At 34.5% G+C, this 17540-nt stretch overlaps 1 protein-coding gene across 3 annotated transcripts in view; it reads right to left on the bottom strand.

Moving 5' to 3' along the window:
• Positions 1–1735: 1735 nt before the first annotated feature.
• LOC145665244 (glutamate receptor ionotropic, kainate 2-like) overlaps positions 1736–17540 on the bottom strand; it is a 1018072-nt gene continuing 1002267 nt past the window's right edge. For 2 of the 3 annotated variants that reach the window (XM_081732544.1, XM_081732549.1), the window contains 3 exons: positions 12417–12517; positions 8532–8711; positions 1737–3020 (listed from right to left, as the gene is read on the bottom strand). In XM_081732544.1, coding sequence (XP_081588670.1) covers positions 2955–3020; positions 8532–8711; positions 12417–12517 — 347 coding nt within the window. In that variant the 3' untranslated portion in view covers positions 1737–2954. Of the gene's footprint in view, positions 3021–8531; positions 8712–12416; positions 12518–17540 lie in introns of all 3 variants that reach the window. The other variant, XM_081732538.1, reaches the window with a different exon arrangement.

The raw sequence follows: 17540 nt of genomic DNA on the forward strand, positions 1-17540 counted from the left end.
AGTGATCGAGCTTTCTTCTCTGTGAGAAGATGATCAGTAATCACAAAAAAATACACTGTGTTTTATGTTTACAAATAATAATATCTGTAAGTGTGCCGCGAGAATTCCAGTTATACACGTAGTGTGCCGCAAGTTGAAGAAGGTTGGGAAACGCTGCTCTAGTGCATGATGAATTCTGCATTGCATTAGTTTGTATGGTATGATGTAGAGTAGCATATAAAACACAATTATGCTGGGTATAGACCGTACATATACATTTCTTGGGGCTTTCCCGTATACCTTTCTCCTCCCTTTATAGCCTATTTTTCGTCATTAATTGAATTTCTAACGATACACCTAGTTTTTTGCAACATTCGCTCATCATCAGAAATATTCTTTTAGTTGCTCTAGTTTTGTTATGGACTTTTGTTTTTCAGAGAAAATGTGAAAGAAACTAACGTCGTTTAGAAAGTGAAATGAAAAACTTCATTAGAGTAACTTTTGTCTGCTAAGTTGGGAAAGGAATATTATTGTGTAGTTATATTGTGTTGCTATCGTAGAGAATAAAGGTTCACTTCGTAGGTTGCCTAAATTCAATCTACGAATCAATTCTTAAATTTTAAAGAAAGTGATAGTATCATTAGAGAAACATCATGTAAACTCAATTAAAAATATTTCTAAGCACTAAAAAAATATTTCCATTGGCGATAGGACGTTCATCTATATTAAGTAATATTTTCATAGCTCGAAATAAGATAAAATAGTTGAATGTTATGAATGTCTTTGCAGGTGTCCTGGCAGTCTCCTTGGTTTTAGGGCACGAAGTAATTTTCAATGAAATTATTCGTGGTTAAGACAAATTGGAATACTTGAATTAGCATTTGTAAGCTGGGATTTTGAAAACAGCTATTATAGACACTGAGACCATTGATCAAATTCCTACCACCTACTACTAATTTGAACCCATTAAATGTGTAACGTAACATTCAAAAGTTTCAGACTGGCAGTCGATGATAGGTATATGGTGAGGAAGCGAATAGTGAATGTGGAATGGGTTTTGTGTTGGATTATGATGAGACGACATAAACGAAATGGTAAAACAGAAGGATGTTTCACGAGGATGTAAATACTAACAACTATGAGTTTGTTTCAGTTGACCAGTTGGTAGATTTAATTAAGAAAAAAGTTTTGAGTGACGTAAGAAGATGGTGCGAAGTTGTGCCTTGAAAAAGACCCTAAGTGAAGAATGTATAGGTAAATAAGATTAGATTTTTAAGAGGAAATCGAGGTTAGGGTTATTCTACAGTGATCTGTAATAAATAACGCAGAAAAGTTGCAGTACACTGACGTCTGACGAATAGAGCTGGCCTGTATTTCTAAACAGTCTTCAATTGTCGCCGCGGGTCCAGTGGCTACACTGATGACTTTGGTGCACAAGGTTCAAATTGGATTCCTATTGGGAGAGAATCGCACGCCTTACACATACTTCAGATTCCACTTTTTCCTCCCAAATAGCTATCATACTGACAAAGGAAATTTATAATAGAAACAAACCTCCAAGCACATCACACTTTGGATAATTTCAATTTTGTATTCTGACCTAACCAAAATTCTCTCTCTTTGGTGATAAAGTAGTCATATTAATGGTACGAAGATTTCCACCAACCTCCAAATCGCGTATTCAGGTCCCAACACTCGTATAACGTCAACAGAAAGTCTTACAATAACTGTATGAATAATAATATTTATGGGTATGTATTTTATACATGTGATATAGGGTATAAACAAATTGAAAGACGAATTTCAAAGTACTTGTGCGTATTATCTAACTAAGGAATATGAGTTTATTATTACATCCAACATTTACATATAATCATCTATACATCTTTGACAGGGGCTGAAACATAACAAAAAACAATTACAATATCCAACAATTAAAATTCGAAATTGTACAAATATCTATATATCTTTCTTATGTACTGTATATAGGTTTTCTCTTACGATTTCAATGTTTTTTTTTTAATTTTCTTTCTCACAAGAAAGATCCAATCCCAATGGGAGACTACGTTACTTAACCATTGTCAATTGCTATTTTTGTTATTACTGAAGACAGACAATAAGACGTCTGTCTTAAATGTATGTAAATGTATCATCCTCAACAGGAGATTGTATTTTCTTTTACTTAGCGATTTGTCAAGTTATATTAAAATGTAGCACAAATATCAGTCCCATATTCCCATATTTTGAAATTCCTAAATGTCGATCCTATCGAAGATATTGAAACTTTAGATCAATTCTCCTGATAGCATTGTTATATAAAAATGTTAAATGTCATAATTATTTACTAGCAGTTTGCTTCCTTCTCAAGTTATTTATGAGGTCGTAATCGGGATGTTAGCTGGATAACCAGCTGTGATTTTAAAATATCTTCTAACTTGCTATAGATATTTTGTGAGAATTATGAATAAGCATATGTAATTGTTTACAAAGTATAATTTCCTTATAATCTTAAAGAATATATAGATTTATCGTATATTAGTTAATAGTTATATATAAGTCATGTCCAACCACCATCAATATATCAACGAGAGAGTTTCGGCGAAAAGTTCTGCAGAACGCAGGAGAACTAGATGTTAGAAAGAACACACTTTTTTGTTTATCATTTTAGGCCAGTCTCAAGCAACCAACCAAACAAAAATATATATATGTCACTAATTCTCTTCGTCTTCTACAAGCACTCTTTCTTTACTCGATTGTATGTGCATGTGCGATTAGTAGTAGTTAAATTATTTCACAACAAACAAACTAACAGACCCTGACGTCCATATTCACAAGAATAATTTCCTTTTTGTGATCAATCCAGACTGATGTTACTGAACGGGAACTATGTCTTGTATCCCTTCGATTCGGGAAATCGCAATGGCGGATTGCGACATACTGGCCGCTTTTTGTCCCCGTTTGGGGAACAGCAAATGCTAGGTATCGTACTCGATGTGTAGCGGTGACTTCTGAGGTTCGATTGGAACACCGAGGCTTCCTCTCTGAAAAATGAAAAGAACAATTAATAAAGAAATTAATGCAACTTCTGACTAGTATCTAGTTCACAAGTTTTCGTTTTAAGAGCTTCTAAACTTCATAATTTTCGAAACTGTCCTGATTCCATTTTCAAGGGAGTAACTGAATTTAACAAGCATGATTAGTAACAATAAATTTATATACGAGATAAGAAAAATGTAACACTATTCATCACGACTCTGTAATTTACTAAAGGAAAAATCAACAATTCTGATCAGAGTATATACAATCATTTATTAAACTAAAATATAGTGTAACGGTTTCAACAACTTAACGTTATCTTCATCAGACAGTCCTTGAAAGAGATATCTTCAGAGCATAGAAATATATATATACTAAAAGGCTGCTAAAGCAGAACGAGTACTACAAAGAGAAGTTAAAGAAAAACAGAATAGAAGAGGAAACAAGGAAAGAAAGAACAGATAGGAAAAGGATGAGAAGAAATGGCATGGGATAGAGAGCATTGGCGAGAAGACAGAAGTACTAAAGAACTTATTAAGAAGAGGTGGTGTAAAGACGTACAGAAAAGAAGGACGAAGAATTCTGGGACCGGTTAAGAAAGTGAAAAGTAGAACGTAAGAAATATGTGAGAAAGATGAAAGTGTTGTGTATAAATTGAAGTGAAAGGATTGTGATATATACTTTGGGGAAACAAGGAAAAAATCTTAAGGTGAGAATAAAACAACATAGGGATAATGTGAGACTTAAGAGAGAAATTAATGCCATATATAAATACGTTCAAGAAACGGAACAGATGAGGAAGGTGTACAGGGGCTAGAAAAGGAGTTAGACCAATAATATGGAATTGGAAGGGAGCACAAAGGATAAAGAAAAATAGTGACAAACTAATGAACTCGACAAATGCTAGTACATCAGCTATGGGATAATTTATTAAAACAAATTGAAGAAAAAGAACAAGATTAGACAGATTTACATGTAATTTAAATCCACATATTTAATATTGTTATATATATACATATATATAGTTTTATATATATTATTATATTGTTTATATTTCTATATAGTTATAATTAGTTGTATTTAGTATAGTTTTGTTACTTTAAATTATATTTAATAGGTGTCAAGGGAAGATTAAAAGAAAATTTTTAAGTCAATTGATCAATTATAAACAACAGTTGGATTACAGATGTTTAAAAAAGATAAACACATTTGAAAGGGTAATTACGTGAGAGTAGGTGGTTGACAGATGACATGCAAGGAAGTACGACACAGGTGGCTTTCCATAAAAACAATGAAAATTAGTACTTTTAATTTTAGTATATATTTCTGTGCTCTGGAGATATCTCTTTCCGTTAGTATCTGATAAAGATAATGTTAAGTTGTCGAAACCGTTACACTGTATTTCATTTGTACTAGCTAAGTGTATATACTCTGCTCACAAGTGTTAATTATTCCTTAAGAGAACTATATATCAAAAACCAGTAGTTTCATCTTTATCTAAGAATAATCTAAATTATCTGGGTCTATATCTTTCTCATTCACATAAGTCAATAGTTTCTTGCAACATTGAATTCTACATGGTGGAGACAAAATTAAACTGTAGGATCAGAAAAACATTACACATTTTAAAGAATAAGAACTAACATTTTTAAAATGAGGGCTATCAACTATATGAAGAAGACCTCAACCAACCTAGGAAGGCGAGGGAGCTCGATGTAGGAAGGAAATTCTCTTGAAACCCAAAAGGAGAGTTATAATTTCTGTACTTCTTAGAATAGAACTCAAGCTTCAGGATAATATGAGTAAACACGTACGTTAGATAATTTTCGAAGACCTGACAATTCAGGGAAATTTCAGCTTTAATCCGACAAAATGTGTTGAAAACTATCAAAATTTAGAGAAATTTAATATTGACATATAGATAATCAAACTGATTAATGATAAATTCTATGACAATTTTGTGAAAGGTAGGAAAAGAAGAGTAGCCAGATATCATAATGCATTAATTTCCTTAATGATTATCCGAAGTAAAAATTGTGAAATGTTTATATTGTTTAAAATAATTGTAAACAAATCCAATGAAAAGATTTTTCAACTGTAGTATTTTCATCTTAAAAATACAAGTTAACTTTAACAAATTCATTGTCACACTATTTCTAACTAAAACCTTTCTGTTTCAAGTGTGCCCTCGGAAAATTTGTGAAACACGCTTTCGGCCCAGCCCCGACACCATCTCACTGAAGAAACCTTCCATCTGTTTGGGGGGGGTTAATAACCTCGGCTGTGTTGCCAATTTGTCATTCAGTCATGTGGTCTTGGCGAGTGAAGATGATAGGCTACTTAGAATGGTTAAGACAGCGCACAGCGAAAGCCGTCAAATAATTCAAAGTGGCAATCCTGTCGGCATCAAACTATTGAAGGACATCGGCCACAGTAACTTGTACCTCCTCTTTCGAGGAAGGTACGGGAAAAACACATAGACAGCAGAGCCAGCATGGGCATACTTGAAATAAAGACTCTACCTGTAATACAGTCCTCTATGTACTCACATTATTTCTCTATGGTAATACACAAAGTATTTACTAATTTGTACACTATACTTTGCAAGTTGAAGTAACAAGACAAAAACAAAGGATTTAGGTCATGCTTAGTTTTAATAACGAATTTTGTGTTTTTATTTTGTCCTGTACTTTATAATCTTTGCTTTCCAATGTTTAATGATCTCTTTGTAGACAGTTTCAGAAAAATGTTCTCTTAATATTCCTTGTTTCTTCATCTCACTGTGTCCCATACTCACGCCACAAGAAGAAAATGAAGAGAATAGCACATTTCTAAACAGGAAACTTGGATCAATTGAAGAAACGGAATACATTTAAATTTAAAACGCTGTACTTAAAACGAGGGACGAGAAGAGTTCTGGGCAGATAATTTTCATTTAAAAAGGGTAAAACAAAACAAAAAAACAACAATATGTTTCTTCAAACTAGAACATAACAGTTACTAATTAGATATGCAAACAAGCTGCACAATATCAAATTTCTTTTAAATGCAGAAAGCATCAGTTATAAAGGAACACTTTCAATCTAAGATATGGTATTTACAGCTATGGAATGAGAGTATGTTTCTGAAGGGATAAAATTCTTTCTAAATGTGGGAAACATGAGAGATAACCAAGAGTTCAAATCTAAGATATTGCAATTACAAGCAAGAGAAGTCAACGTGTAATTGAACATAAAACTTCCTCTTGAAATATAGAAAACATCAAGAATAAGAAACGTCTCTAATTTTATGCATTAGCTTACGAATGAGGATTGAGGGCATGGTATTAAGCATAGAACGTTCTCTCCAAATGGAGGGAACATTACAAACCAAGGATTCTAATCTAAAGCATTACATTCATAAATGAGGATAAGAAGTACCACGTAAACAATATGTTGCAGAGCAGAAAATTTTCTTTTAAAATATTTAAACCATCCGAGATAAAAATGATATAAATTTAACACATTACATTCACAAATGAAGGATAAGAACACACTGAGGAGTAGAGAATTTTCTTTTGAAACACTTAAACCATCCGAGATAAGAATGCTATAAGGCTAACACATTATATTCACAAATGAAGGAAAAGAACACACTGAAGAGTAGAGAATTTTCTTTCAAAACGTTTAAACCATCCGAGATAAGAATGCTATAAATTTAACATGTTAGATTCACAAATGAAAGATAAGAACACACTGAGGAGTAGAGAATTTTCTTTCAAAACATTTAAACCACCCGAGATAAGAATGCTATAAATTTAACATATAACATTCACAAATAAAGGATGAGAACACATTGAAGAGTAGAGAAGTTTCTTTCGAAACATTTAAAGCATCTGAGATAAGAATGCTATAAGTCTAACACATTACATTCACAAATGAAGGATGAGAACACACTAAGGAGTAGAGAATTTTCTTTCAAAGTATCGAAACCATAAAATATAATGAATTATTTAAATCAGCTTTACAATATTTTTTAATTTATGGATATTCATTACAAGAATTTGAAAGAAAGGAAATTAGTGTGCCAGAACATTTACAGATAGAGGGTAACGCACAAAGATTATCTTTTGTCAGAAACAAATGTTCAGTGAGAAAATTTTTCTAACGATGCAGGAAAGTAGGAGTCTCATGCTGTGGTACTTCTATTAGCAAAAGAAGAAACTCATTGCACAAAACCCTCCATTGCAGCTTTTTATAATCATTTAGAGAACATTTGCATAGGATTACTCCAATGAGCTATTATTCTACACTATGGCATGTTGAAAGATAATTTAACCCATTATATTTTCTATCAGTAGTGCAAATCTTGAGAAACTGCTTCTTACCTGTTCATCACAAACACCATTTCTTACAAACGAGAGTTTGAAATTCTCATTAGTAAGAGGTGAAGGAAAGTAGAAGTTGTTTATAAAGTGCAACCAGACACTATACCATTGAATTTTTTACAAATGAAAGTTCCTAAATCTTGTTTGTACGAAACGACTGCCTCGGTGCACAGATAAGAAAGGGTTTCTCAAATTATGGAATTTTTTAAGATTGTAGACGAGCATCATTCACTGAAGTTTCAAATGGGACTAAAAGTTTTTTTTAGACCGCTTCTCTTAAACTTAATTTATAGTTCAGAAAGAACATACATTCTCAAGAACAAAAAATTGTAAGATAATTTTCTAGTTAGCATTTTACAATTTTGAAAACTTAAGTTATTTAATACATTTTTACAATCAAGCAGAATTTTAGGTACACTAAACCTCCTTACTAATTGTAGCTTTAGATTTGAAGCATTTCTTATCTATGTTAGTATTGAAATATTTTTAAAAGAAAATTTTCATCTGTGCAACATGTTCATAACCTCTTTGTTTGTTGAAGCTTGAATTGCTGACACAATGGAAAAGAACAAACACATAACTTCCTTCGACAGAAGAAATATTTGTCCGAAACTATAAACAAAATACACTATTATATTTTAAATGAGACATTTCGAATATCAAACATCATATTATGGTGCTTCTGCAACTCATATCTTACCATTCTTCGCATCCAAGTTGAATTTGTACTACTAAATGGGACATACATATTGTCTAAAGAGAGAGGAGAAACTTAAAACCAACTTTCGTGCTATTGTGTCTAACGTCTATAAAGTAAAGATATAGAAGTACACCCTGTCTCCTGTCATTGACTTTTATCAATTAATCATTTACCTTGAAGCAGAAATCATCACGAACCACACAGAAGTTTTCGCGTGATAATACAGTGCACAAACAGATGTTTCTCTTTTATATAATAAAGTTATAATTATTACTTGATAATGAAAACACCAAGCTAAATTCTCATTCACGTATCTTCAGATACTTAGCAACGGTTTCCCTTAATTCCGAAAGGGAAATCAATACACTATGAAAAAAAATTAATTACAGAGATGTATTGCATCTAATGGGTCGTTTTGCAGCATCTATGTTAGATCACTTGATGACTTACCCCATTCGAAGGTGGATGAGGAAGATCCAGGCCAGCTGGCACGTAGGTAGTTCCTGGAATACATTTTGAGCATTGTCTTCGAAGCGCCGGACGCTGTCGTGATCCTTGGCACCTCAACGCAAAGCACAGCTCCTCTGCCATCTCAGCACAAAGGGATTGCTGAGGAGCGACAACAGCTCTCTGCAAAGAAAAAGATGGGATTACTTTCGAACAGTGGGTGTCTTCTGTGAGAGTCAATATACGTTAGTCTTAACGCCTCTTAACCTCACTTTATTCACCCCATACCATCTAATGTCCTCCTGTATCATGGGGTTACCAAGGAATGGTTAACCCCATGGAAATCAATAAATGATTTTAAATAATCAGTGGGAATAATACATATTAGATATATACAGGGCAATCAACATAGCTCTTTAGCCTAAAGTAATATTCCATTAAACTGTCGCAGTACATATAGAGAATCAATCTGTCAGTTTTAATGGAATTTGCCATATGACCTTCATGCAAGTCTTTGGTGACTGGCTAATTTTTAAGAACCTACAGCATTCTTATAGCTTACTATAATTTCTCTATACCTCTTCTTAAAGAGTTACCTGAAAGATAGAGATCATCCTAGAACAAGGTGACGTATGCAAAAACATATGCTGTGGCACGTAGCAACATAAAAATATTACTGTTGATATAGGCATCATCAAACATCAAAAGATATGATGCAATGGAATTCTATTTGGAGAGACGTGGAGAACTATCCAACGTTTGCTGGGACATAATGAATCCAGGACATTTGTGAATAATTCAGAACTAATCTCGTATGTATGTTAAGATTTATTTAGGACTTAACTAAGGGTTAATGCAAATCGAGATGTAGTGGTAACAAATTATAGACAAGTATTTTAATGGCAGCAAACACATGTTACTGCTCCCTATAAAACCTTGATTATTGTAAGTACATAGTGAGCCAGAAACACTTGGTGGTTTTAAAAATAAAATAGCACCTTAAGGGAAACTGGAAATATTTAGTTTTTCACAAAGATCCATTCTCCTTCACATGAAAAATTAACATGTATTGCTATGTCTTTAAAATGACATTTCGTAAGTGTTGACAATGCAGGCTTGCACATTCCTGTAGTCTCTTGAAGAAAACGGAGCACCATATTGTCACTTTTGGGTAATGCATAGGACGCTAGGACGCGAAATGATATTTCTGTTTGATTACATGCGTGGAGAAGTGGAAATTGAATATTGTAAGGATGGCAGTGAAGATTTCTGTGAAGGATTTATGTCGAACTCTGGTATTTGCCAACCCAAGTACAAAAACATACACTAGGTTGCGTCCCACGGACAAGAGAACTTTGGTATTTACCAACCCAAGTACGATAGCATACGCTAGATTCGCGTTTTTCGGTGTAAATATCGAACAAGTATGTCTTGCAAGTACGCTGTTCTTTTCAGTTCCGTCTTGACAACATTTCGAGAAGTCTTAAATACACAAGATTTGGTCGGTGTGTTGGGGTTAAATGTTAAGGTGTGTATGTGCAACGTGTTTGTATGCCACAATTGAATACGGACTTCCTAACCCGAGAGTCGTGAACAACCAGACCGGCTTTCTTCAAGTAACTTTATCTAGAGGCGGTCAACATCAAAATACAGTAGGGTTGAACTGGGACATTTGTTTTTAGTAAAGGGTGTCCCTTGCAAAAAAGTAGCAAGCAATCGATACTTAATTTATATTAGCTTCTCGTAGGGTGAGGCTGAGGATTTCGGGATTCTAAGCTTGTGTAAAGTATGATTGGAAGAAATATTGGACCTGGAAACCAACTTGGCCAAGTGACCAGGACAGACCCGTGACTCGGCCAGATCCTTAAACCACATAACATCGTCGTAGAAACGAAGTACAGCAAATCAACTAATGCAATTTTTTCAAGCATTATTGTTTCTATCTGTTTCTTTCTATCTGTTCACTAAATGTACAAAATTTTCATCTCATGTGAATATATAGGAGCAAATTTGGTTTTACTTAAGAATTTATCTGTTTTGAACTGTTAGCATGCGTCCAGGGGCGTCATTTGGAGAAGCAAGGGACAATTGTCTCCTGAGTTTGAGAACTATATCCTCTTTAATAAATTGTAAACCAATATACTAACAGAAAATGAAACTCTTATGCCACTATATAATCTTGTTTCCCCGAGCAAAATCTGAAATGACTTTACTGCATATAACAAGCGACTTTGGCACACGAGACTTTCATTATTTTAATTCGTAGCAAGAGCTCATTAGATGTAAAGTTGTAAGTCCTCTTCTTGACAAGATCAGTTCTGCAAGGTCATGTACTGTGGATAAACTACTTTAAACGTTTCGTCATTAAGAAATAATTTTCACGTTCGGAGTCGAACACTTGAACCCTGAAATTGACTAATTTCTATCGGAACAAATTGAAGTTCTCGTTTACTTTAGATATTCCACCACGCTAGCATCGATCATGCTTAATGTGATAACCAATAAATAATTCGGTTAGATAGCAATTTGAAGTACAGCACATTTTGTAGAAGTTGTACCGTGACTATATTGTCCCATTCCTGTTTACAGGCTTTCCAGAGATCATGTATTATATGAACACGTCATGAAAAATATCGTTGGAGATATCTAGTAGCAAAGTAATGCATGGGACTAGCGTTTGGAATTTGAACGTAAATATCACCAAACGAAATAGTGTATTGTATATACCAGTTTCAGCTGCCTTGCGTCGGTAGAAGACCAGTGATGTTTTGGTCTTGTGACTTGACAAGCTTTGTTCAGATGCAGTTCCATACCATGGGGCCATCGTAATACAATGCTGATATTTTATCCTTGTAAACCTGGGATGGTACATGTTCTTGGTAAAAGGCAATATTGATTTTGATACCTTTTTCGATCTTACAGATATTGAGATGTTCAATGTAGAAAAGCCAATAACAATTATAAAACATCTTTTAAAAACACTTTGTTCCTTTGACATACATAGTTACATCAAACTATTTCACGAACGTTCCTCTGTAAATGGTGACCTGAACCTTTTAGCAGTCAATTAGGTAGATCCTTGCTTCGTCCACCGTCACAACAAATTCCAAACGGTCATCAGCTACTTGGTGCTCTACAGCTTTCCGCCCTTGCTCTCTCGCTCCTTGGTGTTATGTATTCACGCTGGTCTTGTAGATAGTTCGCAGCCTTAACTTGTGATGGATTGTACGGTTTACTGTTGATTACGCTACATATGTATGGCTCCAACTCATTGTAGTAATAGAGTTTGACATGTAGTTATACTCCGGATCTCCTATAGCACACGTCTTGCGAATTTCATTCACTCTATCTTTGGATGAGATTTCATTGATATAAGTTGAAGAAGGTTCTGTGCATAGCAGTGAATTATAATACTAGCAGTGGCTCCCTACGAGAAAATGATTGTTTCAGCGATGTTTTAATATGAGGGAAAAAACTAAAGTTTGAATACGAAAGAGATATGACGTACCCATCCTAAACAGACTTTTGCGGCAACATTTTTTTCACTGCAAAACTTTATTCTGTTACACAGTAACTGAGAGACTGATACACTTATGCGTGAAGTTTTGTTGCTCTGTGAAACCGTTTGACAGATACTGTTTGTAACTTCTTTCAAAGTAAACAGATCAACCTCTGTACGCGAGTTAGAGCAACTGACGCCATTGACTGGCTGTAACATTTTGGAACAATGCTGTAGGGCGTACATGATTTTGGTCACTACAGGGTCTTCAGATAGTCACGTTATTGGATATATTTTGATCAACGAGTTTGTGAAGTGTATTCGAGTGATATGGCCAAAATAAAAAATGTGACAGAAGTCACATGGAATAATATAAAAGAATGACTTACCCTTTCAGAGTGTGTACTTCTTTTAGAATTCCAACAAAATTCCACGATTGCCACCATCACAGCAAATGCAAGGCCGCACAGCAACACAACAAATACTCCACCTGGTGGTAAGAAACGTATGTGTTTATTAATACTGAAGAGGTTTTTGTAATTTCAAATACATTATGTTCTTTCACTTTTGAAAATAAGATAAAGAAATCAATTAACCCAGTTAGATGGAGTAAAGCCTGTCTATTGGTCACGTGCATCAACAATAATAATATAAATTAATTTGATTAAAATGAAGTTCTAGGATATCTCAACTGGTTAGAAAGAGGCTCTGAAAAGCTAAAACCTACCGATAAATTTGAGAGATAATGAAAATACTACAAATTATACATTGTGAGTTCTATGGCCATTGCTACACATTTTCTTCAGCTCACAAGGAGTGTAACTTTCAGTTTGTGTTGAAACTGAAAAATGTAAGGGGAAATAGTGAAATTTGTAAGAATCAAATACTCTAATAAAACGATAACAGTAGGTAAATCAGAGCTTAAGAATCGATTTTAATAGTAGTAATTGTTTTTATTATGAATTTATGATTTATTACTTGTTCAAATTTGCATGTCTAAACATTTTACTACGAGTACTGTGTCAAACTGACTGTTTAGGGTAAATTTAGGTGTATTAAAAAGTTCCTTAAATATTGTTCGAGGATAAACGCATTTCCAGAATGCTAACTGTATATATGTAAGTGCCATTATTACTTAAGAGGCCCCATCACGGCGAAATTAAAATACCGCTAAATTTAGTGTAATTATATGATATCTTCAAATAAATGAAAGAAAATCGCAAAATGGAACAAGAGCTCGCTAGACAATATTATTTTACATGAAATATCATTATCATGAGTTATTTATGTGCTTTTGATTTTCAGCCATTCAGAAAATCGGCATTTATTTTCGCGTTTCTCAATGGCTGCAAACGGAAAGCTACTAGGTGACTCGTGATAACGGTACCTTATGCAAAAGAATATTGTCTAGCGCGCTCTTGTTCCACATTTCAATTACCTTTTATCTATTTGAAGATATCACATAATTACTGTAAAATTAGCGGTATTTTAATTTCGCAGTGATTAGGGCTCTTAATAGAGAGAGCTGTTGTAGTAGGAATCGCATCCACGACCTTCTCACTGACATATTCTTATATCCCTTACTTACAGTAGAGCTAGGTTTAACATTGCTATACACACTATGAATTAGAGGGTTGAGCGCGTTACTTTGCTGAGCGAATTACTCTACTAATGATGATACTAATGTGATAAGTAGTATGAGATAACTTGACAATACGTTAGTAGTAATAGATATTTCCAGAATACCAGAAAATTATCAATATTTTAATTACTTAGAACACAATGCGGAATTAAAGATTTAATTTACGAGGTTCAGTTCCATTACACACACATTAACCTAAGTGATATGAATGTAAGCAATCAAGGCACTGTTCCTGCCTTTACACAGTTGCTTATTTAACTGGGATCAATTCAATAGTATTAGAACAAACAACAATAACCTACGCTTCAAACCATATTCATTAGTCTACATCAGGGTTTCTGAACGTGGGGGTCGCGGCCCCTAGGGAGGTCACGAAAGGGTTTCACGGGGGTCGCGAAGGTAAATGGAAAATTTAAATATATTTAGAATGTAATGCCATACAATATTTTAAAATTTTATCTTGAATTTTGTTCTGATAGGCATATTTTCAGTTTTACATATACTGTTGAAAACAACAAAAAATAGGTGTATTAAACATTTTCAACAGTTGCAGAATTGTTCAAAAATCAATTTAAATGAAACAGGTACGATATGACACTAATGAGAACTGCATATTGAAAAACCAGGAAAATACAAATGCAACAAAACCTGCATATTGAAATACAAAGGACGGTGTTAGGTATCAATTGACCAAACGCCAAAACATTGTTCTGAGCTATTGAAGGGAACACAAACATGTTACTATTACGATTCCGTTCTTGGCGCTTGGTCGAATAGCTTTTCCTGAACGTTTAAGCAAATAATAGGATTTCAAACATTTTTTTTTTACATTATTTACATTGTCTCCTACACATTGATGTAAAAGTCTCGAAAATCGAAAAATGGCGTTTGGTCAATTGATGCATAACACCGTCAGAAAATTGAAAGCTAATGAGATACCTGCGCATGGTGTGATTTCACAAGTGCGACTATGTCTGGTTCAATCTTCGTGATACACATTAAAGTCATTTAAAATATTCAATATTTTTTTTTAAACAACTGTCCAGGACTTTTAACTAAAATTAGAAATCACTTTATTCTTCTATCATATGATCCAAAATTATGGGGGTTATGAGGTTTTAAAATTTTCAAATGGTCTCGATTTTGAAACAGTGTGACGGATCGGATTCAATACTTGTAATACAATGAATGAACTAAACAAATTTGGTTTCAAACAGGGGCGTCATTTAGGGGGGGCAGGGAGGGGCATTTGCCCCCCCTGAGTTTGAGATGTATATAGATTTTATCAATAGAATAGTAGTAAATCAGTGAAAAACGCGAAATTTTACTTATATCAAGGGGTCTTGCCCCCCCCCCCAAGCAAAATCTGAAATGACGCTCCTGGTTTCAAACCATTCGCTTTTAGGGAAGTTGCTTTATTCACTAATGCAAGAAACGGATTGTACTATTCAAAAAATAGATGAATATTGTAAGATCTCCGCAAAAGGTATATTAAAAATTTCACACAAGCTTATTACAAAACAGAAATTATATGGGGGTCGCTGGCTAGAGGATGTGATAAAATGGGGATCGTGATAGGAAGTACGTTGAGAACCACTGGTCTACATTGTATCACTCATAATCCTCGTGTCGTTTGTGAGATAATTTACTTTCTTTGTGACTAATTAATAGAAGATACTTCTGCATTAAGAATATAAGTAATCATACAAGGTATATAAAATAACAGGTAGCCCCAGTTCGCGTTCCTTCTGATTGGCTCCTTGTCCGTGACGTCTTGTGGAGGAACTATTGCGTGTGCAGTATTTCACTTGTTTTCTTGAACAATACCTCACGATACCCAAAGACGTTACAAAATAGAGGGTCTGCCCCTTGAACAATACCTCGCGATACCCAAGGACGTTACAAAATAGAGAATTTGCCCATATGTTTCTTCATCCTATTAGAATGAACGGCATATATGTTTGCTCAAAATATTGGAATCTTCATATGTAAACATGTAATGTGTCCAGTGGTGTATTTACGATTTTGTTTCGGGAAGGGCTTTGTTAACTTTCGGGGGGGGGGCTTTGCCTGGAAATGTGAAAATTCTGCAAGATATTACATTTACTTGCATCTTACTTACTATACTAAGTAAGATTTTGGGGGGGCTTAAGCCCGGAAGCAACCCCCTAAATACGCCACTGAATGTGTCTATCCTTTATCTTTATTTAAGTTCTTACTTCAGATTTATACTATACGATGGTTACATGCTGCGCGTATGGAGAGAGAAGAAATTACCAGGCAAGAAAATCACCAATCATAGGATACGTATGGCTTCACGATTTTGTGATATGGCCAGATCCTCTATTTTATAACATCTTTGGCGATAACTCCAGATGACGTCACGGACCGCGAAGTATCCTGGGAAAAATTAGAGCAGAAAGCCTGAATTGAGAGTTCCCTGCTAATCATACTTTAATTTTCCATATACGCAATCCAAATTATCTTCTTCTTCCTTTGTAGTATAAATTTAAATAGCACTTTCTGCTCTTTCAACCGATCATTTCCCTGCCTAATTGTTAGCAATGTATGTGTTATTTTTAGGAAAACATAGAGCAAGAAAGTGCTATAGTAGTTTTACATATACTGTAAATAAATAAATAAAATATTTTCCAACAGAATAAAAGGTGATAATTGTTCTTGACAATGAATAATATACTTTGCATTGGCATAAATATTACTTTCTTTAATTTTTTTGAGAAACTTACGGAAATTTGCCCTAAAACATAACTTTTCTCTCGAGCTTAACATCACTGATATATATACGTGGGTCGTTCAATATATGTTTCCCTAAGCTGTAACAAATGTAAACTATACATTTGTATAAAGATGGCTCCTTCTTCATCTCTCCGCATAATTCCCATTGAGATTCAGTTATTTGTCGTACCGTTGCTATTTAGCACTCTCATCACATTTCGCTTCGTTTCTTGATTTGTTTCGAAACGTTCACCTTGTACTGCAGACTGTAACACCAGAAAAAGATGGAAGTAACTAGGCGCTAAATAGAGGCTGTATCGAGAGTGAGGCTGTTCCCACTCTAATGCTTCAATTTTGTGTCATGTTTCTTACTGAAATGGGGTAAGCGTTATAGTCAAGAAAAAGATACGAGGTCACTTACGTCGAATTGCGTTTCTCTGAAGAACAGTTCAGGTTTGACATAAGCGACCTGGTCTTTTGTCAACTGGTGATGAAGAAGTGAAGCGAAAAGTGAGGAGAATTTCGAAATAGCCAGAGCCCTGATTTTTTTTTTTTTTTTTTTTTTTTTTGCAAAGGCAGCGCCGTAACTTAGATCTTTTTTTTTTCTGAGAAGACAAGCATTAATATTTGAGCCCCAACAGAAAAATGTTGTTTTGGCTCCTCCCGCAAAATTTGAAAATAGGCTCCTTCTTTCAATTTTTTTCTTATCCTTTTTTGGGCCCTCCCGCACGCCCCTCGGTCCGTTCCACACATCGCAAATTAATCAAGCGAACATTATTGACAAATCTCAAAGCCACACGAATAAATATTATTTCTATTAGTCCCTAATAGTACACACTTTTTTACTAAAATGGGCCCACAACTCATTTTTGTTTTATTTACCTATTGTGTGCTGTTTTGTTTTTGTGATATACTGAACCTGTTTGATGTTTCATTTATAATTTCATGTTCGTATCGTACATGGAGTAAGAACATTTTGTCTTAAAATTGGCACCCCTCAAACGGCTGGGGGCGTCACTGGGGGGCAGTTGCCTCCCTTCTCCCCCATAAGTTACGGCCCTGTGCAAAAGGATTGGACAAATTGCTGCAATGGAGACACAAATACCTGAATCTCAATGGGAATTATGTAGAGAGA

The sequence above is a fragment of the Thermobia domestica genome, chromosome 1 (genome assembly GCF_964235325.1).
Source record: "Thermobia domestica chromosome 1, izTheDome1.hap1.1, whole genome shotgun sequence".
Taxonomy (NCBI): domain Eukaryota; kingdom Metazoa; phylum Arthropoda; class Insecta; order Zygentoma; family Lepismatidae; genus Thermobia; species Thermobia domestica.